Source organism: Pipra filicauda, unplaced genomic scaffold, assembly GCF_003945595.2.
Source record: "Pipra filicauda isolate LSUMZ 115617 unplaced genomic scaffold, ASM394559v2 scaffold1111_size28533_pilon, whole genome shotgun sequence".
NCBI lineage: Eukaryota > Metazoa > Chordata > Aves > Passeriformes > Pipridae > Pipra > Pipra filicauda.
In genome coordinates, this window is record NW_024103554.1 from 1 (window position 1) to 20,706 (window position 20,706).

The 20,706-nt window shown below is 59.2% G+C and overlaps 3 protein-coding genes across 6 annotated transcripts; all 3 read left to right on the forward strand.

The window, feature by feature from the left end:
- Positions 1-332: 332 nt before the first annotated feature.
- Positions 333-2,191, forward strand: LOC113995621 (keratin, type II cytoskeletal 60 kDa, component III-like; the record flags this gene model as incomplete). The annotated part of the gene is made up of 4 exons (XM_039382482.1): positions 333-404; positions 703-917; positions 1,289-1,326; positions 1,836-2,191. Coding segments are annotated over 4 exons (681 nt in total), but the record flags the coding sequence as incomplete, so codon positions are not given.
- Positions 2,192-7,877: 5,686 nt separating this feature from the next.
- On the forward strand, positions 7,878-12,290 carry LOC113995622 (keratin, type II cytoskeletal 3-like). Of its 4 annotated transcripts, none has more exons than XM_027735859.2 (10): positions 7,878-8,438; positions 9,211-9,425; positions 9,539-9,599; positions 9,734-9,829; positions 10,012-10,176; positions 10,288-10,413; positions 10,902-11,122; positions 11,843-11,877; positions 11,980-12,039; positions 12,094-12,290. In XM_027735859.2, the coding sequence occupies exons 1-10, from the start codon at positions 7,884-7,886 to the stop codon at positions 12,288-12,290; spliced, it is 1,731 nt and encodes a 576-aa protein (XP_027591660.2). In that variant the 5' UTR covers positions 7,878-7,883. The 4 variants fall into 4 exon arrangements, with proteins under 4 accessions (XP_027591660.2, XP_039238412.1, XP_027591659.2 ...); XM_039382478.1 differs by having other exon boundaries at positions 7,884-8,438; positions 11,980-12,078; positions 12,145-12,290; XM_027735858.2 differs by having other exon boundaries at positions 7,884-8,438; positions 11,980-12,045; positions 12,103-12,290.
- A 4,412-nt stretch (positions 12,291-16,702) lies between these two features.
- Positions 16,703-20,477, forward strand: LOC113995623 (keratin, type II cytoskeletal cochleal-like). Its single transcript, XM_027735860.2, is given in 10 exon segments — positions 16,703-16,779; positions 16,781-17,315; positions 18,223-18,437; positions 18,580-18,640; positions 18,780-18,875; positions 19,030-19,194; positions 19,308-19,433; positions 19,535-19,755; positions 20,042-20,076; positions 20,200-20,477. Coding segments are annotated over 10 exon segments (1,809 nt in total).
- Positions 20,478-20,706: the final 229 nt, after the last annotated feature.

Consider the following 20,706-nt stretch of genomic DNA (forward strand, 5'->3'; position numbering starts at 1 on the left):
TGGTGTCTCGGGGATGAGACTGAGGAGGTGAAGGAGCAGGGAAGGGTTGGGTGGTGTCTGGGGGATGAGATTGAGGAGGTGAAGGAGCAGGGAAGGGTTGGGTGGTGTCTCGGGGATGAGATTGAGGAGGTGAACAAGCACATAAAGGGCTGGGTGGTGTCTGGGGGATGAGATTGAGGAGGTGAAGGAGCAGGGAAGGGTTGGTTGGTGTCTGGGGGATGAGATTGAGGAGGTGAAGGAGCAGGGAAGGGTTGGTTGGTGTCTCGGGGATGAGATTGAGGAAGTGAAGGAGCACATAAAGGGTTGGGTGGTGTCTGGGGGATGAGGTCAAGAATGGGAAGAAGAAGGTAGAGGTCGGTTGGTGTCTCGGGGATGAGATCAAGGACGTGAAGGAGCAGGTGGGGGTCGGGTGCTGTCTCAGGGGGATGGTGGCAGCAGGTTGGATCATGAATGACCAGGACTGGGCCAGAAACCTCCAATCAACCCAAGTTCATGTAGCAACACTGAGGATGAGGATTTGATTCCCATCTGGACCATTCCACTTAAGAGTTGGACTCGATGATCCTTGTGGGTCCCTTCCAACTCCGAGCATTCTGTGAATCTTGGACATTTCCCCTTGATTTCTCCACTCGGGGGTCCGAGGGCTGACCCTGAGTGACAAAACAAGGTCCGAGACACCTCCCGTTGTCCCCCCAGAACCAGCATCTCCAGTCGGCCATCGCCGAGGCCGAGGAGAGGGGGGAGATGGCCCTCAAGGACGCCCGGATAAAGCTGGAGGAGCTGGAGGCAGCCCTGAGCAAGGACAAGGAGGAGCTGGCCCGGCTGCTGAAGGAGTACCAGGAGCTGCTGAACGTCAAGATCGCGCTGGACGTGGAGATCGCCATGTACAGGAAGTTGCTGGAGGGGGAGGAGAACAGGTGAGACTCTGTCTGGGGATGGGATGGGATGGGATGGACACCCGGAGCGTGGGCTCTGCAATCCCGGACCAGTTCTTTGGGATAAAGGGGGTGGATGTCGGGATTGGTGCTCTGGGGGATGTTTTGAGGGGTCAGGACCCATAACTGGATCGCTAAAGGTGGTGGAACTGCCACTCCATCACTGGCAGGTGCCCAATTTCAGTGAACCTCAAACCTGGAGGAACCTCAAACCTGGAGGAACCTCCAAACTGGAGGAACCTCATCCAAAGAGGGGTTGGGATAGAAAGGGTGGGTGTTGGGATTGGTGCTCTGGGGTATGTGTTGAGGGGTCAGGACCCGTAACTGGATCGCTAAAGGTGGTGGAACTGCCACTCCATCACTGGCAGGTGCCCACTTTTAGTGAACCTCAGTTGTGTAGGAACCTCCAAACTGGAGGAACCTCAAACCTGAAGGAACCTGATCATAAAGAGGATTTGGGATAAAAGGGGTAAATATTGGGATTGGTGCTCTGGGGGTGTGTTTTTTGGTTCAGGACCCAGACCTGGCTCATCACAGGTGGTGGAACTGCCACATCACCACTGTCAGGTGCCCACTTTTAATGAACCTCAAACCTCATCGTACAGAGGAATTGCCAACCTCCTCCTGAGATCTTGTAGTGATTCCCAGGTGGCTCAGAGGGATGAACCAGGACAACGATGTGATAACAAACCCGCGGTTTGAAGTTTTCACGACCTCTCTTTTATCGGGTGATTAAACTGTTCCAATTTCCCCCGCAGGCTCTGCAACGACAGCATGTCCAACGTCAACGTCTGTGAGTATCTGCCCTTGGGAACCCTCAAAAACAGCTTCAGACCGGGGTTTTTGGGAGACAGAGCCCGGGACTGGGCAACGGGAACGTAACCTGCGCTTCTCTTCCAGCCGTGGTCGGCAGGACCACCACCGTGAGCGGAGGCAGAGTCGGCGGGGTGGGAGGAGGATTCGGCGGCAGCGGGATCGGAGGAGGATTCGGAGGCAGCGGCCGGGGAGGAGGATTCGGCGGCAGCGGGATAGGGGGAGGATTCGGCGGCAGCGGGAGGGGAGGAGGGGTGTGCGGCGGCGGAGGCAGCAGCTTCGGCGGCGGCAGCGCGGGCGGCAGCTGCGGGCTGGGCGGAGGGGTGTACGGCGGGGGCTTCTCCTCCGGCAGCGGGAGGATTTGCGGCTCCGGCGGGGGCTCGTCCTCGGTGCGGAGATGCGTCACCACCACCTCGGTGAAGTCCTCGGGGGTGCGGTTCTGAGCCCCGCCGAGCAGCAGCTCCTCCGTCCCGCCGGCAGCAGCCCCAGCCCCCCGACCCCCAGCTCGGCCGCCCCGCCGCGGGACGAGCCGCGTCCCCCCCGCCCGGCCCGGCCCCGCTCCCGGTGCCGCGCGGGGTCCGGGGGCGATGCCGGCGGGGTCCCGGCACGGGGAGCTGCCCCCCCTCGCCGGGTTGGACATTTCTCGTGTATAAAACTCCTCCTGCCCGCTCTCTCCTCCCGGCCCGTGTCCCGGGGCTGCTTCCCGTGGGGTCCCTCCCGCTGTTCCCCTCGGGGCGGGACTCGTCCCTCGGGGAGGGGGCAGCTCGGCGAGCGGCCGGAGGGCCGGGCTGGCCCCGGGTGGGGCTTTGGGCACCTCCGCTCTGCCGGGAGCTTGTGCTGCCCGCGGGGGCTTCCCCGGAGCTGCGGCTTCCGCTCCGCTCGTCCCGCTCCCGGTGACCCCTGGGACACCTCGCACACCCCCGGACCGTCTCCGAGGGGAATAAACTCGTCCTTCAGCTCCCTTCCCCCCGGGACGGGGCAAAGGATTTGTTCCCGCCTCTCCCCCCGCTCTCCTCCCCCGGGATGTTGCCGTTCCCAATAAACTGCAGAGCACATTCACCGGCTCGTTGGGTCGCGGCTTCGGGGGCGGCCCCAGGGCGGGGCGGGGGGGTGGGGGTGGTTCTTCTGCCCAGGGTGTGGTCCCGGGGCTTTGAGGGAACTCCAGAGGTCGGGGATGGAGCAGGGCAGTGCCCAAGCTCAGGTGATGCCTCTTGGCTCTCACCTGGAGCCACAAACTCACACCCCGGAGGAGGGGGGGGCTGGAAGAGACCCGGAGTCATTGGATCATGGAATGGTTTGGGTTGGAAAGGACACTAAAGATCACCCCAATCCAACCCCCTGCCACGGGCAGGGACCCCTTCCCCTAGAAGGAATTTGTCACAGCCCTTGGTCCCTCCAACACAGTTAAATCCCTGCTCCTGACACCCCCCTTGGATCAGCCCCAGGTGGAGGAGACTTTGGTCTGTGCTGGAGGAGAGGGAGGGCCGTGGTGTCCCGTGGGCAGCGGTGGGAGAGCAGCAGAACATGGACATGGGTGTTGGCCAAGCACCTGCCCCGGCACTCGGCTGGCTCAGTCACCCACAGACTCCCTGGGAAGAGCCGAGATTCCGGCCGTGGGAACGCGGCGGGCTGGGAAGGGGTGATTCATCCCAAAGCCCGGAGCCCAGGCCCCATCAGCTCCCGGGAAAGCCGAGGAACTCCCCCAGTGGCTCTTCCTCCCTCCCGGAGCAGGAGGCAGAGATTTGGAGCAGCTCCACAGGGGCTTTGGGAGGGGAGTGTTGGTGTGTTTGATCTGAGCTGTGCTGTGGTTCCTCCGCCACAGGGAGAGATCAAAGAGGCAGAAAACGCTGTCGGGGTGGATCGGAAGTCCCACAACAGCCCCTGGAGCTGCCGGTGTCCCCAGAGCGGGTCAGGAAGCTGCAGACTGAAGGAGAAGTCTGGGAAAGGCAACGGAGAACGGCTACAGAGCTCATGGAAGAGGGAATCCTACTCCTGGAAGAGGGAATTCTTCTCCCTTTGGAAGCCCAAGAGTGCCAGGGCTGGGGAACAGGGCTGGGTTTGGCCCAAACATAAGACGCTGAGAAGGCTCAGAGAAGCTGGTGCTGAGCCAGGAGCACTTTGGTGTTTGGCTTGGGGCAGGAGTCACCTGTTTTGGTGCTTAATCACCTGTTTTGGTGCTTAATCACCTGCTTCAGTGCCTAATTTTAACTCCGTGTTTCTCCTCGGCTCCAAAACCTGGCACAAACGGCGTCAGAGCCGCTTTGAGGAGCCGCTGCAGCAGCTTTTCCGTGTGAGATCCATGGCAGGAGCTCTTGGCTCTGCGGGATGTGGAGCCCAAGCCCGGCTCGTCGTCCATCCACGTTTCCTGCCGAGTTCCCATTTCCCCCCGTCCCCGATCTCCCCGTGCTCAGCCCCTCGAACAAGAGCTCGGAGGGACCGGCCGGAGCCCGGGTTTGGGGCCGAGTCTCACCCGGAGGAGGCTGAGCCCGACTCCAGGTTGGGGATAATCTGCACATCTCGTCTGGAGACGTCAGAGTGACTCAATCTGGGGCGTCTGATCTGCGGGCGCTGAGCGTGGTCAGCACCCAGGCATGCGGCTGACGCGGCACATCGGCCCCCTCTCTTCATGGAGCCGCCACGTGGGACGTTCCACACGGGTCCCGGCGCCTTTGAACTGCGTGTTTGGCAACCTGGAGGGAGGCCAGGGAGAAAGGGACGTCCTGTTTTCTCCAGTTTGAAGGCTGAGCCATCCTGCACCTCCCCGGGGCTGCTCTGGGCTGCAGGATGGGCTGGAGAACTGAGCTCTGTTCCGGGGATGAGAACTGAGACACGGGACCCTCTGGATTCAGGCTCCTTTGGGAAGGGAGGGTGTCCCTTCTGCATTGAGGGGAGGCTGCTCATTGTCCAGATGCAGGGACACACATCTGGAGAACCCTTGGCCAACAGTTGAGTTCACCAGGGTGGGATGACCCTTGGCCAACCACTGAGTGTTCAGTGGTGGGATGACCCTTGGCCAACCATCGAGTGTTCAGTGGTGGGATGGCCCTTGGCCAACCATTGAGTCCATTGGGGTGGGATGACCCTTGGCCAACCATTGAGTCCATTGGGGTGGGATGACCCTTGGCCAACCATCAAGTGTTCAGTGGTGGGATGGCCCTTGGCCAACCATTGAGTCCATTGGGGTGGGATGACCCTTGGCCAACCATTGAGTGTTCAGTGGTGGGATGGCCCTTGGCCAACCATTGAGTCCATTGGGGTGGGATGGCCCTTGGCCAACCATTGAGTGTTCAGTGGTGGGATGACCCTTGGCCAACCATCGAGTGTTCAGTGGTGGGATGGCCCTTGGCCAACCATTGAGTCCATTGGGGTGGGATGACCCTTGGCCAACCATTGAGTCCATTGGGGTGGGATGACCCTTGGACAACCATTGAGTGTTCAGTGGTGGGACGACCCTTGGCCAACCATTGAGTGTTCAGTGGTGGGATGACCCTTGGACAACCATTGAGTGTTCAGTGGTGGGACGACCCTTGGCCAACCCTCAGGAGAGAGATGATCCTTGGCCAACTATTGAGTGCTCAGGGGTGGGATAACCCTTGACCAGCCATGGAATCCCCCTCAAGGGTGGGATAACCCTTGGCCAGCCATGGAATCCCCCTCAAGGGTGGGATAACCCTTGACCAGCCATGGAATCCCCCTCAAGGGTGGGATAACCCTTGACCAGCCATGGAATCCCCCTCAAGGGTGGGATAACCCTTGGTCAGCCATGGAATCCCCCTCAAGGGTGGGATGACCCTTGGCCAGCCATGGAATCCCCCTCAAGGGTGGGATAACCCTTGGCCAGCCATGGAATCCCCCTCAAGGGTGGGATGACCCTTGTCCAACCAGGACTTGAGTCGCTCAGGGGTGGGATGACCCTTGGCCAACCATTGAGTCCATCGGGGTGGGATGACCCTCGGCCAAGTGTTTTTTGAGTCCCTCAAGGGTTGGATAACCCTTGGCCAACCCTCTCAGAGGTGAGATGACCTTTGGCCAACCACTGGATCCCCCTCAAGGGTGGGAAAAGCCTTGGTCAGTCATGACCTGAGTCCCTCAAGGGTGGAGTAACCTTTGGCCAAGTGGTTTTTGAGTTCCTCAGGAGTGGGAGAACCCTTGGCCAACGGGGACTCGAGTCCCTCCAGGGTGGGAGGACCCTTGGCCAACCGCTGAGTCCCTCCAGGGCGGGATAACCGTTGGCCAAGTCAAACCTGAGTCCCTCAGGGGTGGGACAACCTTTGGCCAAGGCATTTTTGAGTCACTCAAGGGTGGGATAACCCTCAGTCCGTCATTACCTGAGTCTCCCAAGGCTGGGATAACCCCTGGCCAACCCTTGGCTGAGTCCCTCAAGGGGCCAAGTGGTTTTGAATCCCTCAGAGCTGGGATAACCCTTGGCCAAGTGGTTCTGAGTCCCTCAGGGCTGGGATAACCCCTGGCCAGCAGCTGAATCCCCCTCCAGGGTAACGTCCTCCCCTCCCCTGCTCCCTGTTCTGCCCAGAACCCCCATCCCAGTGACAAACAGGGACATTCCTGTCTCTGATGCCTCATGACACTTCCAAACCATGTGGAGTTTCCAAAATCTCCTCGAATGCTCTGAAAATCCCTTCTGAAGGTCCCTGTTCATTCAAGATCTTTTGAGTGGCCCTGAATTTCTGTCTTAAACCCAATGTGTATGTTCTGTCATTTTTCCTGACTGTTTTCTAGGAAAATATGCAAATGCATTGTCTGTTTAATCCATTAAATTAACCACGTGTTCAATTGGTGACATTCAGACAGATAAAACCTTCAGAATGTCCCTTAAATCATATTTACAGGCTCATTTTCCTTCGAATTAGCACACAGAATCCACTTTGGTTTGGAACGCTGCCCACCGGAATCATTGTGCATTTTCTAAATTAACTAATTAATTAATTAAAAATACATTGACATGCGACTCAAAAAAACAAAAAAAGGGTTTCTTTATTTCAGAGGCATCCCACAAAACACATTTCTCGAGCTCATTCCCTACCCCTCAAAATGTTTGGAAGTGAGAGGTTCCTACTGTGCCTCGGGGGTTGTGGCGGCTCCGGCTCTCAGAGGGTTTTTCCGTGTCAGTCGTCTCACTTTTTGGGAAAAAACCTGGTAAATCAGAGGTCGTGGAATTCCCCAGAGCAGCAGGAGCCCCTCAGCACCTCGAGCTGTCCGTCTGTCCTTCCTCTCCCACTGTGTGTGTCCGTCTGTCCCCGACGCCGTCACCGAAGGGTCCCCGACGTGTCCCTCGGTCCTTCCCGGGGTTGCGATTCCCTGTGACCCTCAGAACACCGAGAGGGGTGGGATGATCCCAGTCACTCCCTTCCCTCCACTCCAGCATCCTCCGGAGCCCCGGTGGGTTGTCCCGGATTTGGGAAGATGCAGGTGGAGGGACTTTAATCCCGGGGTGGAGGACACTCCCACCGCGGTGACACCACCCGCTCCGGGGAGAGGTTCTTCCCCCCCAGCAGGAGAATCTGCTGAGTCTCCTCAAATTTCGGTGCCGTGAGTTCCCGTTCTGGATTGGGAAACGTCTCTCCCGAAACGCCAAAGGCAATTTAACATATAAAAAGCGGATTTAGGGTGTGTTGGAGCGGTTGTGAAAGCCATAATATGGTTTGGATTTCATCAAAACTTCGCCTTTCCGTGGCACTTTGATGGGGAGATCTTTATCTGGAGTTATTGGGAGTCACTCATGACAGCTGGAAATCCAATGAGGGGCTGCAAAAATAGGGATTATGGACAAAGTGGCTTTCCAAGATGTCATAAAGATACGGGAGCCCACTTAGTCATGGAGACCTGCCTGGATGCTCTGGGTTTATTCACCTCTCGATTACAGGGCGTGTTTCTGGGCAGCCCCAAATATGGTAAAAGCTCACGGAGAATCTGTCAACAACCCCGTGCTGATGAAAATCCCAAATTGCTTTCCACCATCACGCCCAAGCCGTCCCGGCCCACCTCCAGCAGCGGATAAAAGGGAATGCCCGGAGCCGCTGGAGCCAGAGGAGACTCCGAGCACTTCTGTCTGCCCACACCAGCTCCGCTGCTCTTTGTGCTCCTCTGGATTTGGATTCCCCTCGGGAAAAGCCGGCCATGTCTCGTCAGTCCGTGTGCTTTGGGGTCGGAGGCAGGAAAGGGTTCAGCTCCTGCTCCGCCGTCGGAGGAGGATTTGGGGGTGGCGGCGGCGGCCGGAGCAGGATCAGCTACAGCTCCTACTCCTCGTCGCGGGGAGGAGGAGGAGGAGGAGGAGGAGGGTGCGGGGGCTTCAGCAGCAGGAGCCTGCACGGCGTGGGGGGCAGCAGGAGGGTGGCCATGGGGGGCTGTTACGGGGGCGGCTACGGCGGCAGGATGGGCGGCTTCGGCGGCGGGATGAGCTGTGGAGGGATGGGAATGGGAATGGGGGGCTTTGGTGGCGGCGTGGGCGGCGCTGGAGGGATGGGGGGCTTTGGTGGCGGGATGGGAGGAGGGGGAATGGGCGGCTTTGGCGGCCCCGGGTTCCCCGGCCCCGGGATCCAGCCCGTGCAAGTCGACCCCAGCCTGCTCCGGCCCGTCCACGTGGAGATCGACCCCCAGATCCAGCAGGTGAAAACCCACGAGAAGGAGCAGATCAAGACCCTGAACAACCAGTTCGCCTCCTTCATCGACAAGGTGAGACTGTAGAGCAGGTGTTTTTTTTGGAGGAGGCATCTCGAGCAGCTTCCCCGGGGTGTGGAACGGGGGTTTTTTCGCTTCCCAACAAGCACTGGAGTTCTCAGAGCGGCGCCTCGGCAGCAAGGTGTAATTACCCGGGTTTTAATGAGCAGCACCGAACAATAGACGAGGTTTTGTGCTAATGGAAGATTAAAGAGAACACCTGCAGGACCTCCTGGGGCTCCTCGTGCCAAGTCAGCTCCACGGTCTCGTTTTGGGTGATTCAGGGCAAAGTCATCGCCGTAAATTGAATTGTCCTGAGAGTTCTCCTTGCTGGGATTTGCTTTGAGCGAGACTTTCTCCTCAAAACCTGATTCCGGGGACTTCAGAGCATTAAACACCTCTCGGACACTCTGGGATCGATTCCATCTCAAATAGAAACCGAAGGAATAGCAAATCCCTCCTGAGAGAATTTATGGGCAGTTAGGGAATAAAAAACCTCTTGGCCTCACTACTGGAAAGTTGATGGCAAAGCCCGACCCTGCTGGAAAACCGGGATGATGTTTCCTCTGCCAACATCTCTGTGTCCCAAAGGGAGAAGTTCAGAATGACTCAAAATTTAATTATTTAATGACTAATAAATTTAATAACGCTCCTCATGCACTTGAGGAGCTCGGGTGCCTGAATGAGCCACAGCTGGAGGTTCAGGGAATGACTCCCTGGGGCTCCCAAAGCGCCCAGCAGTGGGATGTTCCCTCGGGAATGTCTCACACCCCCCTGTTGGGTTCAGGTCCGGTTCCTGGAGCAGCAGAACAAGGTCCTCTCCACCAAGTGGGAGCTGCTGCAGCAGCAGGGGCCGGTGGGGCCGAGGAAGAACCTGGATGCGATCTTTGAGAACTACATCCAGAACCTGAGGAGGCGGCTGGAGAACCTGCTGGGGCAGCGGGGGCAGCTGGAGTCGGAGCTGCAGAGCATGCGGCAGTACGTGGAGGAGTACAAGAGCAAGTGAGTGCCCGGGGGGACGGGGAGGGACCACCCGGGGAGCTGGGACAGCCCAGAGACCCCCCCGGGGTGAGGGATGAGGGGCCCGAGGTGCCACCCTGCCCTGTGCCCCCCAGGTACGAGGAGGAGATCAACCGGCGCACGGCGGCCGAGAACGAGTTCGTGGTGCTGAAGAAGGTGAGTGCAGAGGCACCGGGAGGGACAGGAGGCATTGGCCAGCAGCTCCCTGGGGTGCCACCAGAACCTTGGGGTGTCACCAGCTTCCCAGGATGGGAGCAAGGTGTTGGTCATCGGTGGGATCTCTCCTGTAGGACGTGGACTGTGCCTACATGACCAAGGTGGAGCTGGAGGCCAAGGTGGGAGCTCTGACGGACGAGATCAACTTCCTGAGGTGCATCTACGAGGAGGTAGGAGCTCTCTCTAGGAGCTCTCTCTAGGAGCTCTCCCTTCCCCTGGGCGAAGCTTTAATGAGGGTGTGGTGGCCGAGGACACCGAGGCTGGGCTGGGTGTCCACGTGGGGTTGGTGTGGAGACGCTGCCCCAGAGCCGCTGCTCTTCCCTGCTCCCTCTGAGCCGCGGGTTGTCCGCAGGAGCTGGCCCAGATGCAGACCATCAGCCGGGACCTGTCCGTGGTGGTGTCCATGGACAACAACCGGCACCTGGACCTGGACAGCATCATCGAGGAGGTGCGGCGCCAGTACGAGCAGATCGCCCAGAGCAGCCGCGCCGAGGCCGAGGCCTGGTACCAGAGCAGGGTGAGCTCCTGGGAGGGAGTTGAGGCCCCTGGGACAGTCCCTGCTGTCCCAACCACCCAAGCCCTGGGTCAGTTCAGTCCCTGATGGGTCCCTTTGTCCCCGTACCACCAGTACGAGGAGCTCCAGAACACCGCTGGGAAACATGGGGACAACCTGCGGAACACCAAGATCGAGATCCAGGAGCTGTCCAGGAACGTGCAGAGGCTGCGGGCGGAGCTTGAGAACGTGAAGAAGCAGGTAAACGACCCTCAGCAGCTCCCAGGGTTGGTTGGTGCCTCAGGGATGAGTCTGAGAAGGTGAGGAGCAGGTACAGGACCCTCAGCAGCTCATGGGGTTGGTTCGTGCCTCAGGGATGAGATTGAGAAGGGCAGGAGCAGGTAAGAGGTTGGTTGGTGCCTCAGGGATGAGTCTGAGAAGGGCAGGAGCAGGTAAGAGGTTGGTTGGTGTCTCAGGGGTGAGATTGAGAAGGGCAGGAGCAGGTACAGGACCCTCAGCACCTCCCCAGTGACGGCCCCGCGCTGGGTCAGAGCTGAGCTGGGCGGGGTGGGGGAAAGGCGGTCGTGGAAATTCAGGTGCTCCGGAGGAGATGGACGGAGATGGATGGAGATGGATGGAGATGAGATGGATGGATCCTGCCTGTTTGCCCTCGGGTTCGTGCCCTGAGGCTGCTCAGAACAGACCTCCCGGCCAGAAGGGACCTCACAAACTGGTTTTCTCCCCCCCAGAACCAGCAACTCCAGTCGGCCATTGCCGAGGCCGAGGAGAGGGGCGAGCTGGCCCTCAAGGACGCCCGCAGGAAGCTGGAGGAGCTGGAATGTGCCCTGAGCAAGGACAAGGAGGAGCTGGCCCGGCTGCTGAAGGAGTACCAGGAGATGCTGAACGTGAAGATCGCGCTGGACGTGGAGATCGCCATGTACAGGAAGCTGCTGGAGGGGGAGGAGAACAGGTACCTCGCCTCATTTGCATTTATTTGACTAAATTAGTGACGCCACGTGCGGGTAAAATCATTGAGTGCACGCTAAAGGTCGGCTCAGCGTCACGTGTGCTCTAATTAGCAAGTATAAATTAAGCGTGTTAATCATAAATTAATTTCGTTAATTTTATGAAGTTTGTTTTCCATCTCGTAAAAATGTGAGGTTCGAGGTTGCTCTTTTTTTTTTTTTTAAAGAATAACTGGGAAAGTCTGAAAAAAAAATAGGAAATCGACTGCTCAGTTCTTTATAGAATAACCAGGAAAATCCTAAAAAAGTAGGGAGTAGGTGGTTCATTTTTTTAAAGAATAACTGGGAAACTCTGAAAAAACAGGGAATAGGTTGGTCATTTCTTTAAAGGATAATTGGGAAACTCTGAAAAATAGGGAATAAGTCGTTCATTTCTTTAAAGAGCAATTGGGAAGCTCCGAAAAAAATAGGAAATTGGTTGCTCATTTCTTCATAGAATAATTAGAAAACTTTGAAAAAAAAATAAGGAATAAATATCTTTAAAAAAATAATAATAACTGGGAAATTCTGGAAAAGTAGGGAATCGGTTGCTCATTTTTTTAAAGAATAACTGGGAAATTCTGAAAGAAAAAAAAAGGGAATATAAACACGTAGGGAAAGGGAAATTCCCGGCTGAAGGAGCGGGCGCTTCCCGGGGGATTCACCGCTCCTGTTTTCCCTCGCAGGCTCTGCAACGACAGCTCGTCCAACGTCAACGTGTGTGAGTGTCTGAGCCGGGGGGCCCTGGGGAGGCCCGGAACGGGTTCCTTTGGGAGCGCAGGTGGGTAAAAGTGAGTAACCCGCCCTTCTGCTCCTCTTCCAGCCGTGGTCGGCAGGAGCAGCATCTCCGGAGGCAGAGGCGGCGGGATGGGAGGAGGATTCGGCGGCGGCAGCTGCGGGATGGGGGGAGGATTCGGCGGCGGCGGGATGGGAGGAGGGATGGCAGGAGGGATGTGCGGCGGAGGAGGAGGAGGAAGCGGCTTCGGAGGCGGCAGCTGCGGGCTGGGCGGAGGGGTGTACGGCGGGGGCTTCTCCTCCGGCAGCGGGAGGATTTGCGGCTCCGGCGGGGGCTCGTCCTCGGTGCGGAGATGCGTCACCACCACCTCGGTGAAGTCCTCGGGGGTGCGGTTCTGAGCCCCGCCGAGCAGCAGCTCCTCCGTCCCGCCGGCAGCAGCCCCAGCCCCCCGACCCCCAGCTCGGCCGCCCCGCCGCGGGACGAGCCGCGTCCCCCCCGCCCGGCCCGGCCCCGCTCCCGGTGCCGCGCGGGGTCTGGGGGCGATGCCGGCGGGGTCCCGGCACGGGGAGCTGCCCCCCCTCGCCGGGTTGGACATTTCTCGTGGCAAACCTGTATAAAACTCCTCCTCCCCGCTCTGTCCCGTGCCTGTGGCCCACCCTCCGCGCGTGTCCCGCCCTCCTCCCCCGGGATGTTGCCGTTCCCAATAAACTGCAGAGAACATTCACCGGCTCCTTGTGTCGCTGCTTCGGGAGCTGCCCCAGGGCGGGGAAGGAGCGGGGTGGGGATTTGGGGGTCGTTCTGCTGCCCGACGTGTTGTGATTGTGCTCTGAGGGAACTCCAGCGGTCGGGGATGGAGCGGGGCAGTGCCCGAGCTCGGGTGATGCCTCTTGGCTCTCCCTGGAGCCGCACACCCGAGCTGGGGGGGCTGAACGCTCCGCTCACACAACGCTCGGGGACAGCAGGAGCCCGAACTGGAGGAATCCAGGAGGCTGCTCGATTCTGGGGCGTCTCCTGATTTAGGGAACCACCCAGCTCGCCCTTGGAACGCTGTGGAGTTGTTTCCACTGCAACTGTTGGGCCTGGAAACCTCCAGCACAGGGGGGTCCAGCACCTTCCCAGCCCTTGTGGGGGTCCAGGCTGCCCCAGTCCAGGTTTTAGGGCTCTGCCTCGAGACCCACCGAGGGGCTTCACTGCCCACGTCCCATCTCACCAGACTTGGCAACACCCCCGTCCCCGGAGCTCCGGGAAAGGGATTTTCCCGACCTCCCTCAGATTTGTGATTTTTGGGAGGCTCTGCTGAAACCCCCGAGAGCAAGTCCCGGGGTCTGGGCGGGGACACTCCCAGTGCCTCGTGGCCAAACCAGCGGAGACCCGACGAGCTGCGGGCTGGTGGGAATCGGCCGCGGGAGGTGGGAGCAGCCGCGGGATCAGTCTGTTGTCGGCTCATCTGAGTTTCCTGCCCCGGAGTGGACTTTGGGCAGCACAGCAGCCCCGTGGGAGGGGAACAGGGATAAGGACGTCGGCCCAGCACACTCTGGAGCACACCTGGGCTGTGGCCGGGTGGGATGTGAGCATCAGGAATGCCGGAGAGCCACGAGCCAGCCCCGATTCCGGCCGTGGGAACGCGGCGGGCTGGGAAGGGGTGATTCATCCCAAAACCCGGAGCCCAGGCCCCATCAGCTCCCGGGAAAGCCGAGGAACTCCCCCAGTGGCTCTTCCTCCCTCCCGGAGCAGGAGGCAGAGATTTGGAGCAGCTCCACAGGGGCTTTGGGAGGGGAGTGTTGGTGTGTTTGATCTGAGCTGTGCTGTGGTTCCTCCGCCACAGGGAGAGATCAAAGAGGCAGAAAACGCTGTCGGGGTGGATCGGGAGTCCCACAACAGCCCCCGGGAGCTGCCGGTGTCCCCAGAGCGGGTCAGGAAGCTGCAGACCGAGGGAGAGGTCCGGGACAGGCAGTGGGCTCTTGGAAGAGGGAATCCCCCCCCTTTGAAGGGCTCTGGAGCTCAGGAACGTCACTGGGTTCAACCCAAGCAAAGATGCTGAGCAGGCAATGCCTGTGAGAAGCTGGAGCTGAGCCAGGAGCACTTTGGTGTTTGGCTTGGGGCAGGAGTCACCTGTTTCGGTGCTTAATCACCTGTTTTGGTGCTTAATCACCTGCTCTGGTGCCTAATTTTAAAGAGCGCGTTTCTTCCAAGCTTTACAGCCAACTTTACGCGGCGTTGGGGCTGCTCTGGGGAGCCCTTGCAACACCTCCCTGGCGGAGCCGGGGCCCGGCTCGTCCTCCATCCACGTTTTTCTGCCGAGTTCACACTTTCCCCGGTGCCTGGGATTCTGCTGCCGCAGCTCCTTGCGCAAGAGCTCCGAGGGCTCGGCCGGAGCCGGAGCCGGGGCTGCCGGTCGGGTTCTACCCGGAGGAGGCTGAGCCCGACTCCAGGTCGGGGATAATCTGCACATCTCGTCTGGAGACGTCAGAGTGACTCAATCTGGGGCGTCTGATCTGCGGGCGCTGAGCATGGTCAGCACCCAGGCATGCGGCTGACGCGGCACATCGGCCCCCTCTCTTCATGGAGCCGCCACGTGGGACGTCCCAGGCGACTCCCGGTGCCTCCCGAGGAAGGCGGGTGCCCTTTGGAAATCGGGAGCCCGGGAGAAGGGATGACCTGTTTCCTCCAGCTAAACCAGAGCCATCCTGCACCTCCCCGGGGCTGCTCTGGGCTGCAGGATGATCCGGGGAACTCAAATCTCCACCTGGGATGTGACAGTGGAGAAACGAGGCCCTCTGAACTCAGACTCCTCAATTGAGGCTCCTTTGGGAAGGGAGGGTGTCCCCTCCCTGCTGTGGGGGTGCTGCCCCTTCTCCAGCTGCAGGGACACACATCTGGAGAACCCTTGGCAACCCCTGAGGCCATGGGGGTGGGATGACCTTTGGCCACGTGTTGAGTCCCCCTCAAGGGTGGGATGACCCTTGGCCAACCATGACCTGAGTCCCTCAAGGGTGGGATGACCCTCGGCCAAGTGGTTCTGAGCCCCTCAAGGGTGGGATAACCTTGGCCAAATGTCTTTGAGTCCCTCAGGGGTGGGATAACCCTCAGCCAAGTGGTTTTGAGTCCCTCAAGGGTGGGATGACCCTTGACCAAGTGGTTTTGAGTCCCTCAAGGGTGGGATAACCTTGGCCAAGTGTCTTTCAGTCCCTCAGGGGTGGGATAACCCTCGACCAAGTGGTTTTAGGGTCCCTTAAGGGTGGGATAACCGTTGGCCAAGTGTTTTTAGAGTCCCTCAGGGGTGGGATAACCCTCAACCAAGTGGTTTTAGGGTCCCTTAAGGGTGGGATAACCTTGACCAAGTGTTTTTAGAGTCCCTCAGGGGTGGGATAACCCTTGGCCAAGTGTCTTTGAGTCCCTCGGGGGGGGATAACCCTTGGGCAGGTGTTTTTAGGGTCCCTCAGGGGTGGGATAACCCTCAACCAAGTGGTTCTGAGTCCCTCAGGGGTGGGATAACCCTTGGCCAGGTGTTTTTAGGGTCCCTCAGGGGTGGGATAACTCTCGACCAGCAGTTGAATCCCCCTCCAGGGTAACCTTCCCCCTCCCCCCGTTCTGCCCAGCCCGAGGGTCCAGCAGCCCCATCCCACTTCCAGCTGTCAACATCCACGTTTCTCATTCCCCCAGTGGCTTTTGGAAGCGGTTCCCTGGGCTGGTTTTCCGAAGGGTTTGCAGAGTCTGTGGCCGCCGGCGGATTCCTGGGGATACCTTCAAACCACATTTACCTGCCCAAATCTCAGGTGTGAGTGTCAAAACTCCGGCACAGGCACATGTTCCCCTCGGGAAGGTGAAATCCGGGATATCCCTGGACTGCTGAAATGCCTGAAAACACGGAATTGACTTTTATTGATGGTTTTCAGAAAATAAGAATGGTGGAAATATTGTGGGGTTTTTCCCCCTAAATTCCATAAATTTACCTAAAATATTTAGTTGATGAATGACCCCCCTGGAGGCACCTGCAGGATGTCCTTCGGGTGAGCTTCCAACTCCGTCACCAGGCAGCCGGTGCACGAAATTAAACGTTCCTGTCAGTCCTCATTAGCACAGCGACTGCCCCGAGCGTCCTTTCCGTCCTCCCCGGGCTCCACGGTCCCTGTGGCCACTGGAAAAGCACGAGGAAGGAGCTGGACATCCTTGTTCTCTTGCTCATCCCCCTCCGGTGCTCGGAATCCCGGGCCCTGCTCGTCCCAAACCCCAGGGGACACATTCTGCAGGGAAGGCCTCCCCCCGAGGCTCTGGGGAAGGGACCAAACGGCTCCTTCCCGGGCGGGACAGAAACGCTGACGGCCGACAAATGTTCCTTACGCGGCGCTTTTCCCCCTCGGAGAGCCAGCGGGAATTTTCCGCTTGGGAAGGAGATTCGGGGTGTGCGTGAGGGGTGTGGAGGGGGGGATTGTGAAATGAGAGCCTCATCCCAGCCGGGTTTCACCAAAATCCTGCCCGGCGTGGGGCGTCAGGAGAAAAAACCCCGAGTCAGGCGACGCGCGGAGTCGTTTGGAGCAGGGAGGGAGGTGGGAGGAGGAGGAGGGAAGAACATGACACCATCGCTGTAAAACATATTTTTTTAGATGCCGGAGAGATACGGGAGTCCACTTATCCAGGGAGAACCTGCTCCTGCCTCCCCATCCCCTTCTGCACGGCCAGGAGGATTTCTGGGTGGAGTCGCCGGTTTGGCAAAAGCCTGGCAACCGCACGGAGCTGATGGAGACAGTAAATGTGTTTCCTCTTCACGCCCAAGCCGCCCCGGCCCACCCCCAGCAGCGGATAAAAGGGAATGCCCCGAGCCGGGGAGCCAGAGAAGACTCCGAGCACTTCTCTCTGCCCTCGGCACCAGCCCAGCTCCGCCGATCTCCTCGTCCTCCGCGCCTCTGGCTCTGTGGAGCACTGGGATGTCCCGTCAGTCCGTGTGCAGGAGCTTCGGGATGGGCAGCAGGAAGGGATTCAGCTCCTGCTCTGCCGTGGGCGGCGGGTTCGGGGGCAGCGGCGGCCGGAGCCGGATCAGCTACAGCTCCTTCTCCACATCCAGGGGGGTCGGAGGAGGGGGACGCTGCGGGGGCTTCAGCAGCCGGAGCCTCCACAACCTGGGGGGCAGCGCCAGGATGTCCGTGGGAGGCTCCTACGGATGTAGGATCCCGGGATTCAGCGGAGGATTCGTGGGAGGATTCGGTGGAATCCCAGGAGGGGTCGTTGGAGGAGGAATTGGCGGCTTTGTGGGGCCCGTCCGGGGCGGCCCCGGGTTCCCCGGGGGGATCCAGCCCGTGCAGGTGGATCCCACCCTGCTCCGGCCCGTCCACGTGGACATCGACCCCCAGATCCAGCAGGTGAAGTGCCAGGAGAAGGAGCAGATCAAGACCCTCAACAACCAGTTCGCCTCCTTCATCGACAAGGTGAGCGGGTCTGCTTCGGGATGGGGGAATTCTGGGGGAATTCTGTGGAGAGAGGAATGTTGTCCTCCTCGAGTTGGTGTTGGGCAGGGAGAGTTTCCCTCGGGTCCTCCCGAGGAAATGTCAAAATGTTGTGTCCGCGGAGAAACCGAGGGATATTTGTGGATCCCAAAGGCTGATCCAAGTTCTCCCTTGGTTTTGTCTCCGGTGCCCTCTGGGCAGCCAGGTCAAAGGGATCAGGATGCACTCCCTTATCCCCTGTTCCCTTAAGTCTGTGCTTTCTCAGGGATAAGTTTATTTCAAGGAACTTAAAATCCAGGAATGAGCTTCCAAGTAAATCCCGGCAATTCCTCATTTCAGCTCAAGTGCAGACGAGTTCTCTCTAAATTGTCTGAATGGGAGAATGTTGGGTATGAACGTGCTCCATGGGGTTTTTTTAAATATGTGACTTATTTAGGGAATAATTTCCATAAATTGGAATTTGGAACTGGAATTAGGAAATTGGAATTGACTGATGAGAGGAATGTTGTCGGAAATGGAGACCAATGGGATTTCGTTCACTGGGAGGTGGAAAATGATCTGAGGCCCCTAAAAAATAACGTGGGGCAACATTCCCAACTGGAAATAAAAATAGTTTGTAAAATTGGAATGGAATCATTCCAATAGGTAAAAAAAATTAATAATATTAATTGTAGAAAAAAGAGAGTGGAAATGTAGGAGGAGAACAATGGGAGAATTTAAGGAAAATGGAAAAAAAAAAAAAGGAGAAAGAAGGGAGGAATTTTGCTCTTGGAAGCCATGTCCTGTTGGGGATTCGGGGAGTGATTCCCTTGGACCCCCAGAGCTCCCAGGAGGTTTGGGCAGCGGGATGTTCCCTCGGGAATGTCTCACACCCCCCTGTTGGGTTCAGGTCCGGTTCCTGGAGCAGCAGAACAAGGTCCTCTCCACCAAGTGGGAGCTGCTGCAGCAGCAGGGGCCGGTGGGGCCGAGGAAGAACCTGGATGTGATCTTTGAGAACTACATCCAGAACCTGAGGAGGCAGCTGGAGAACCTGCTGGGGCAGCGGGGGCAGCTGGAGTCGGAGCTGCAGAGCATGCGGCAGTACGTGGAGGAGTACAAGTGCAAGTGAGTGCCCGGGGGGACGGGGAGGGACCACCCGGGACACCCCACGGGCAGGGACAGGGCTGAGGGTGCCCTGGAGAGAAGGGGGGTCCCACTGGGTGAGGGACGAGGGGCCCGAGGTGCCACCCTGCCCTGTGCCCCCCAGGTACGAGGAGGAGATCAACCGGCGCACGGCGGCCGAGAACGAGTTCGTGGTGCTAAAGAAGGTGAGTGCGGAGGCACCGGGGGGCCCGGGGGGGACGGGACAGGGTGCACAAACACTGCAAGGACTCGGCACTGGGAAGAGCCGGCAGCTCCTGCGGGATTAGAGGAAGGGGTTGGTCATCGGTGGGATCTCTCCTGTAGGACGTGGACTGTGCCTACATGACCAAGGTGGAGCTGGAGGCCAAGGTGGGAGCTCTGACGGACGAGATCAACTTCCTGAGGTGCATCTATGAGGAGGTAGGAGCTCTCTCTAGGAGCTCTCTCTAGGAGCTCTCCCTTCCCCTGGGCGAAGCTTTAATGAGGGTGTGGTGGCCGAGGACACCGAGGCCGGGCCGGGTGTCCGGGTGGATTTAGGCTCGAGGCTGAGCTGTGCTGCCTCTCTTGGTCACAGGAGCTGGCCCAGATGCAGACCATCAGCCGGGACCTGTCCGTGGTGGTGTCCATGGACAACAACCGGCACCTGGACCTGGACAGCATCATCGAGGAGGTGCGGCGCCAGTACGAGCAGATCGCCCAGAGCAGCCGCGCCGAGGCCGAGGCCTGGTACCAGAGCAGGGTGAGCTCCTGGGAGGGAGTTGAGGCCCCTGGGACAGTCCCTGCTGTCCCAACCACCCGAGCCCTGGGTCGGTTGTGTCACTGACGGGTCCCTTTGTCCCCTCGTGCCACCAGTACGAGGAGCTGCAGAGCACGGCCGGGCGCCACGGGGACAACCTGCGGAACACCAAGATCGAGATCCAGGAGCTGACCAGGAACGTGCAGAGGCTGAGGACGGAGATCGAGAATGTGAAGAAGCAGGTAAAGGGCTGGTTGGTGCCTCCTGGGGTGGTTCCTGCCTGTTCTCCCCCCAGTGAATCCCCGAGGATTCTCCAGGAACGAGAAACGTTTCCTTCCCGCAGAACCACCACCTGCAGTCGGCCATCGCCGAGGCCGAGGAGAGGGGCGAGCTGGCCCTCAAGGACGCCCGCAGGAAGCTGGAGGAGCTGGAATGTGCCCTGAGCAAGGACAAGGAGGAGCTGGCCCGGCTGCTGAAGGAGTACCAGGAGCTGCTGAACATCAAGATCGCGCTGGACGTGGAGATCGCCATGTACAGGAAGCTGCTGGAGGGGGAGGAGAACAGGTGAGACCTCCCAGCCTCGCCCTGATCGAGCTCCTGCCCCTCCTTGGGTCGAATTAACCTCTCATCACCTCTCACAGCGTGTTCGATGCTGAAATCTGACTTCCCTCCCTTTTTCTAACTCCAAATTCTGAAGCCCCAAACGGAAGCGTGGTCCCGCGGTGGAATGTCCCTCCGTGGGTTTGACTGATCTTAAATGAAACGGGATAAACAGGGAATATCGGGGGGATTTTGTGGAGTTTGGGGCTCACTTGTCTCAGGCTCACCCGGTGCTCCTCTCCCTTCACAGGCTCTGCGGAGACAACCCGTCCAACGTGAATGTCTGTGAGTATTTTTTCCATCCTTTTCTCTCGGGAATTACCTTTATCCTGGGGTGGTGGGGGTTTTTTTTTGAGGATTCCCGGGATGTTCGAGGATGTTCAACCGGTCTCCCCCTCTCTCTTGCAGCCGTGGTGGGCAGGACCACCGTGTGCGGGGGCCGGGCCGGCGGCTTCGGGGCCAGCAACGGGCTGGCGGGAGGAGGAGTGTGCGTGGTCGGAGGAGGAGGAAGCGTCGTCGGGGGCGGCTGCGGGGTGGGAGGGGGGATCCTGAGCGGGGGCTTCTCCTCCGGCAGCGGGAGGGTGTGCAGCTCCTCGGCCGGAAACTTCGTGGCCGGGGGCGGCTCGTCCTCGGTGCGCAGATGTGTCACCACCACCACGGTCAAGTCCTCGGGGGTCAAGTACTGAGCCCCCCCCCCGGGCCCTCCCAAGGAAAGCAGCTCCTTCCCCTTCCTTCCCCCGGCAGCGCAGCCCCTCCCGCCCCGATCCAGCAGGAAACGACCCGTTCCCAGGGAAAATCGTCCCTAAATGAGGTTGGAGTGAGACCCCGCCCTGCTGGCCCCTCGCTGAGCCCCCCCCAGGGGTGAAACATCTCCCTTCGGGTACCCGGGACTCAGAGCTCCCTGTCCTGCCCAAA

Bases quoted from the DNA above. Each gene is read 5' to 3' on its own strand.
- LOC113995622 (XM_027735857.2), top strand. From the start codon at position 7,884: ATGTCTCGTCAGTCCGTGTGCTTTGGGGTCGGAGGCAGGAAAGGGTTC. The intron at 9,600-9,733 runs GTGAGTGCAGAG...TCTCTCCTGTAG, and splicing joins AGTTCGTGGTGCTGAAGAAG to GACGTGGACTGTGCCTACAT. The intron at 11,878-11,979 runs GTGAGTGTCTGA...CTCCTCTTCCAG, and splicing joins CTCGTCCAACGTCAACGTGT to CCGTGGTCGGCAGGAGCAGC.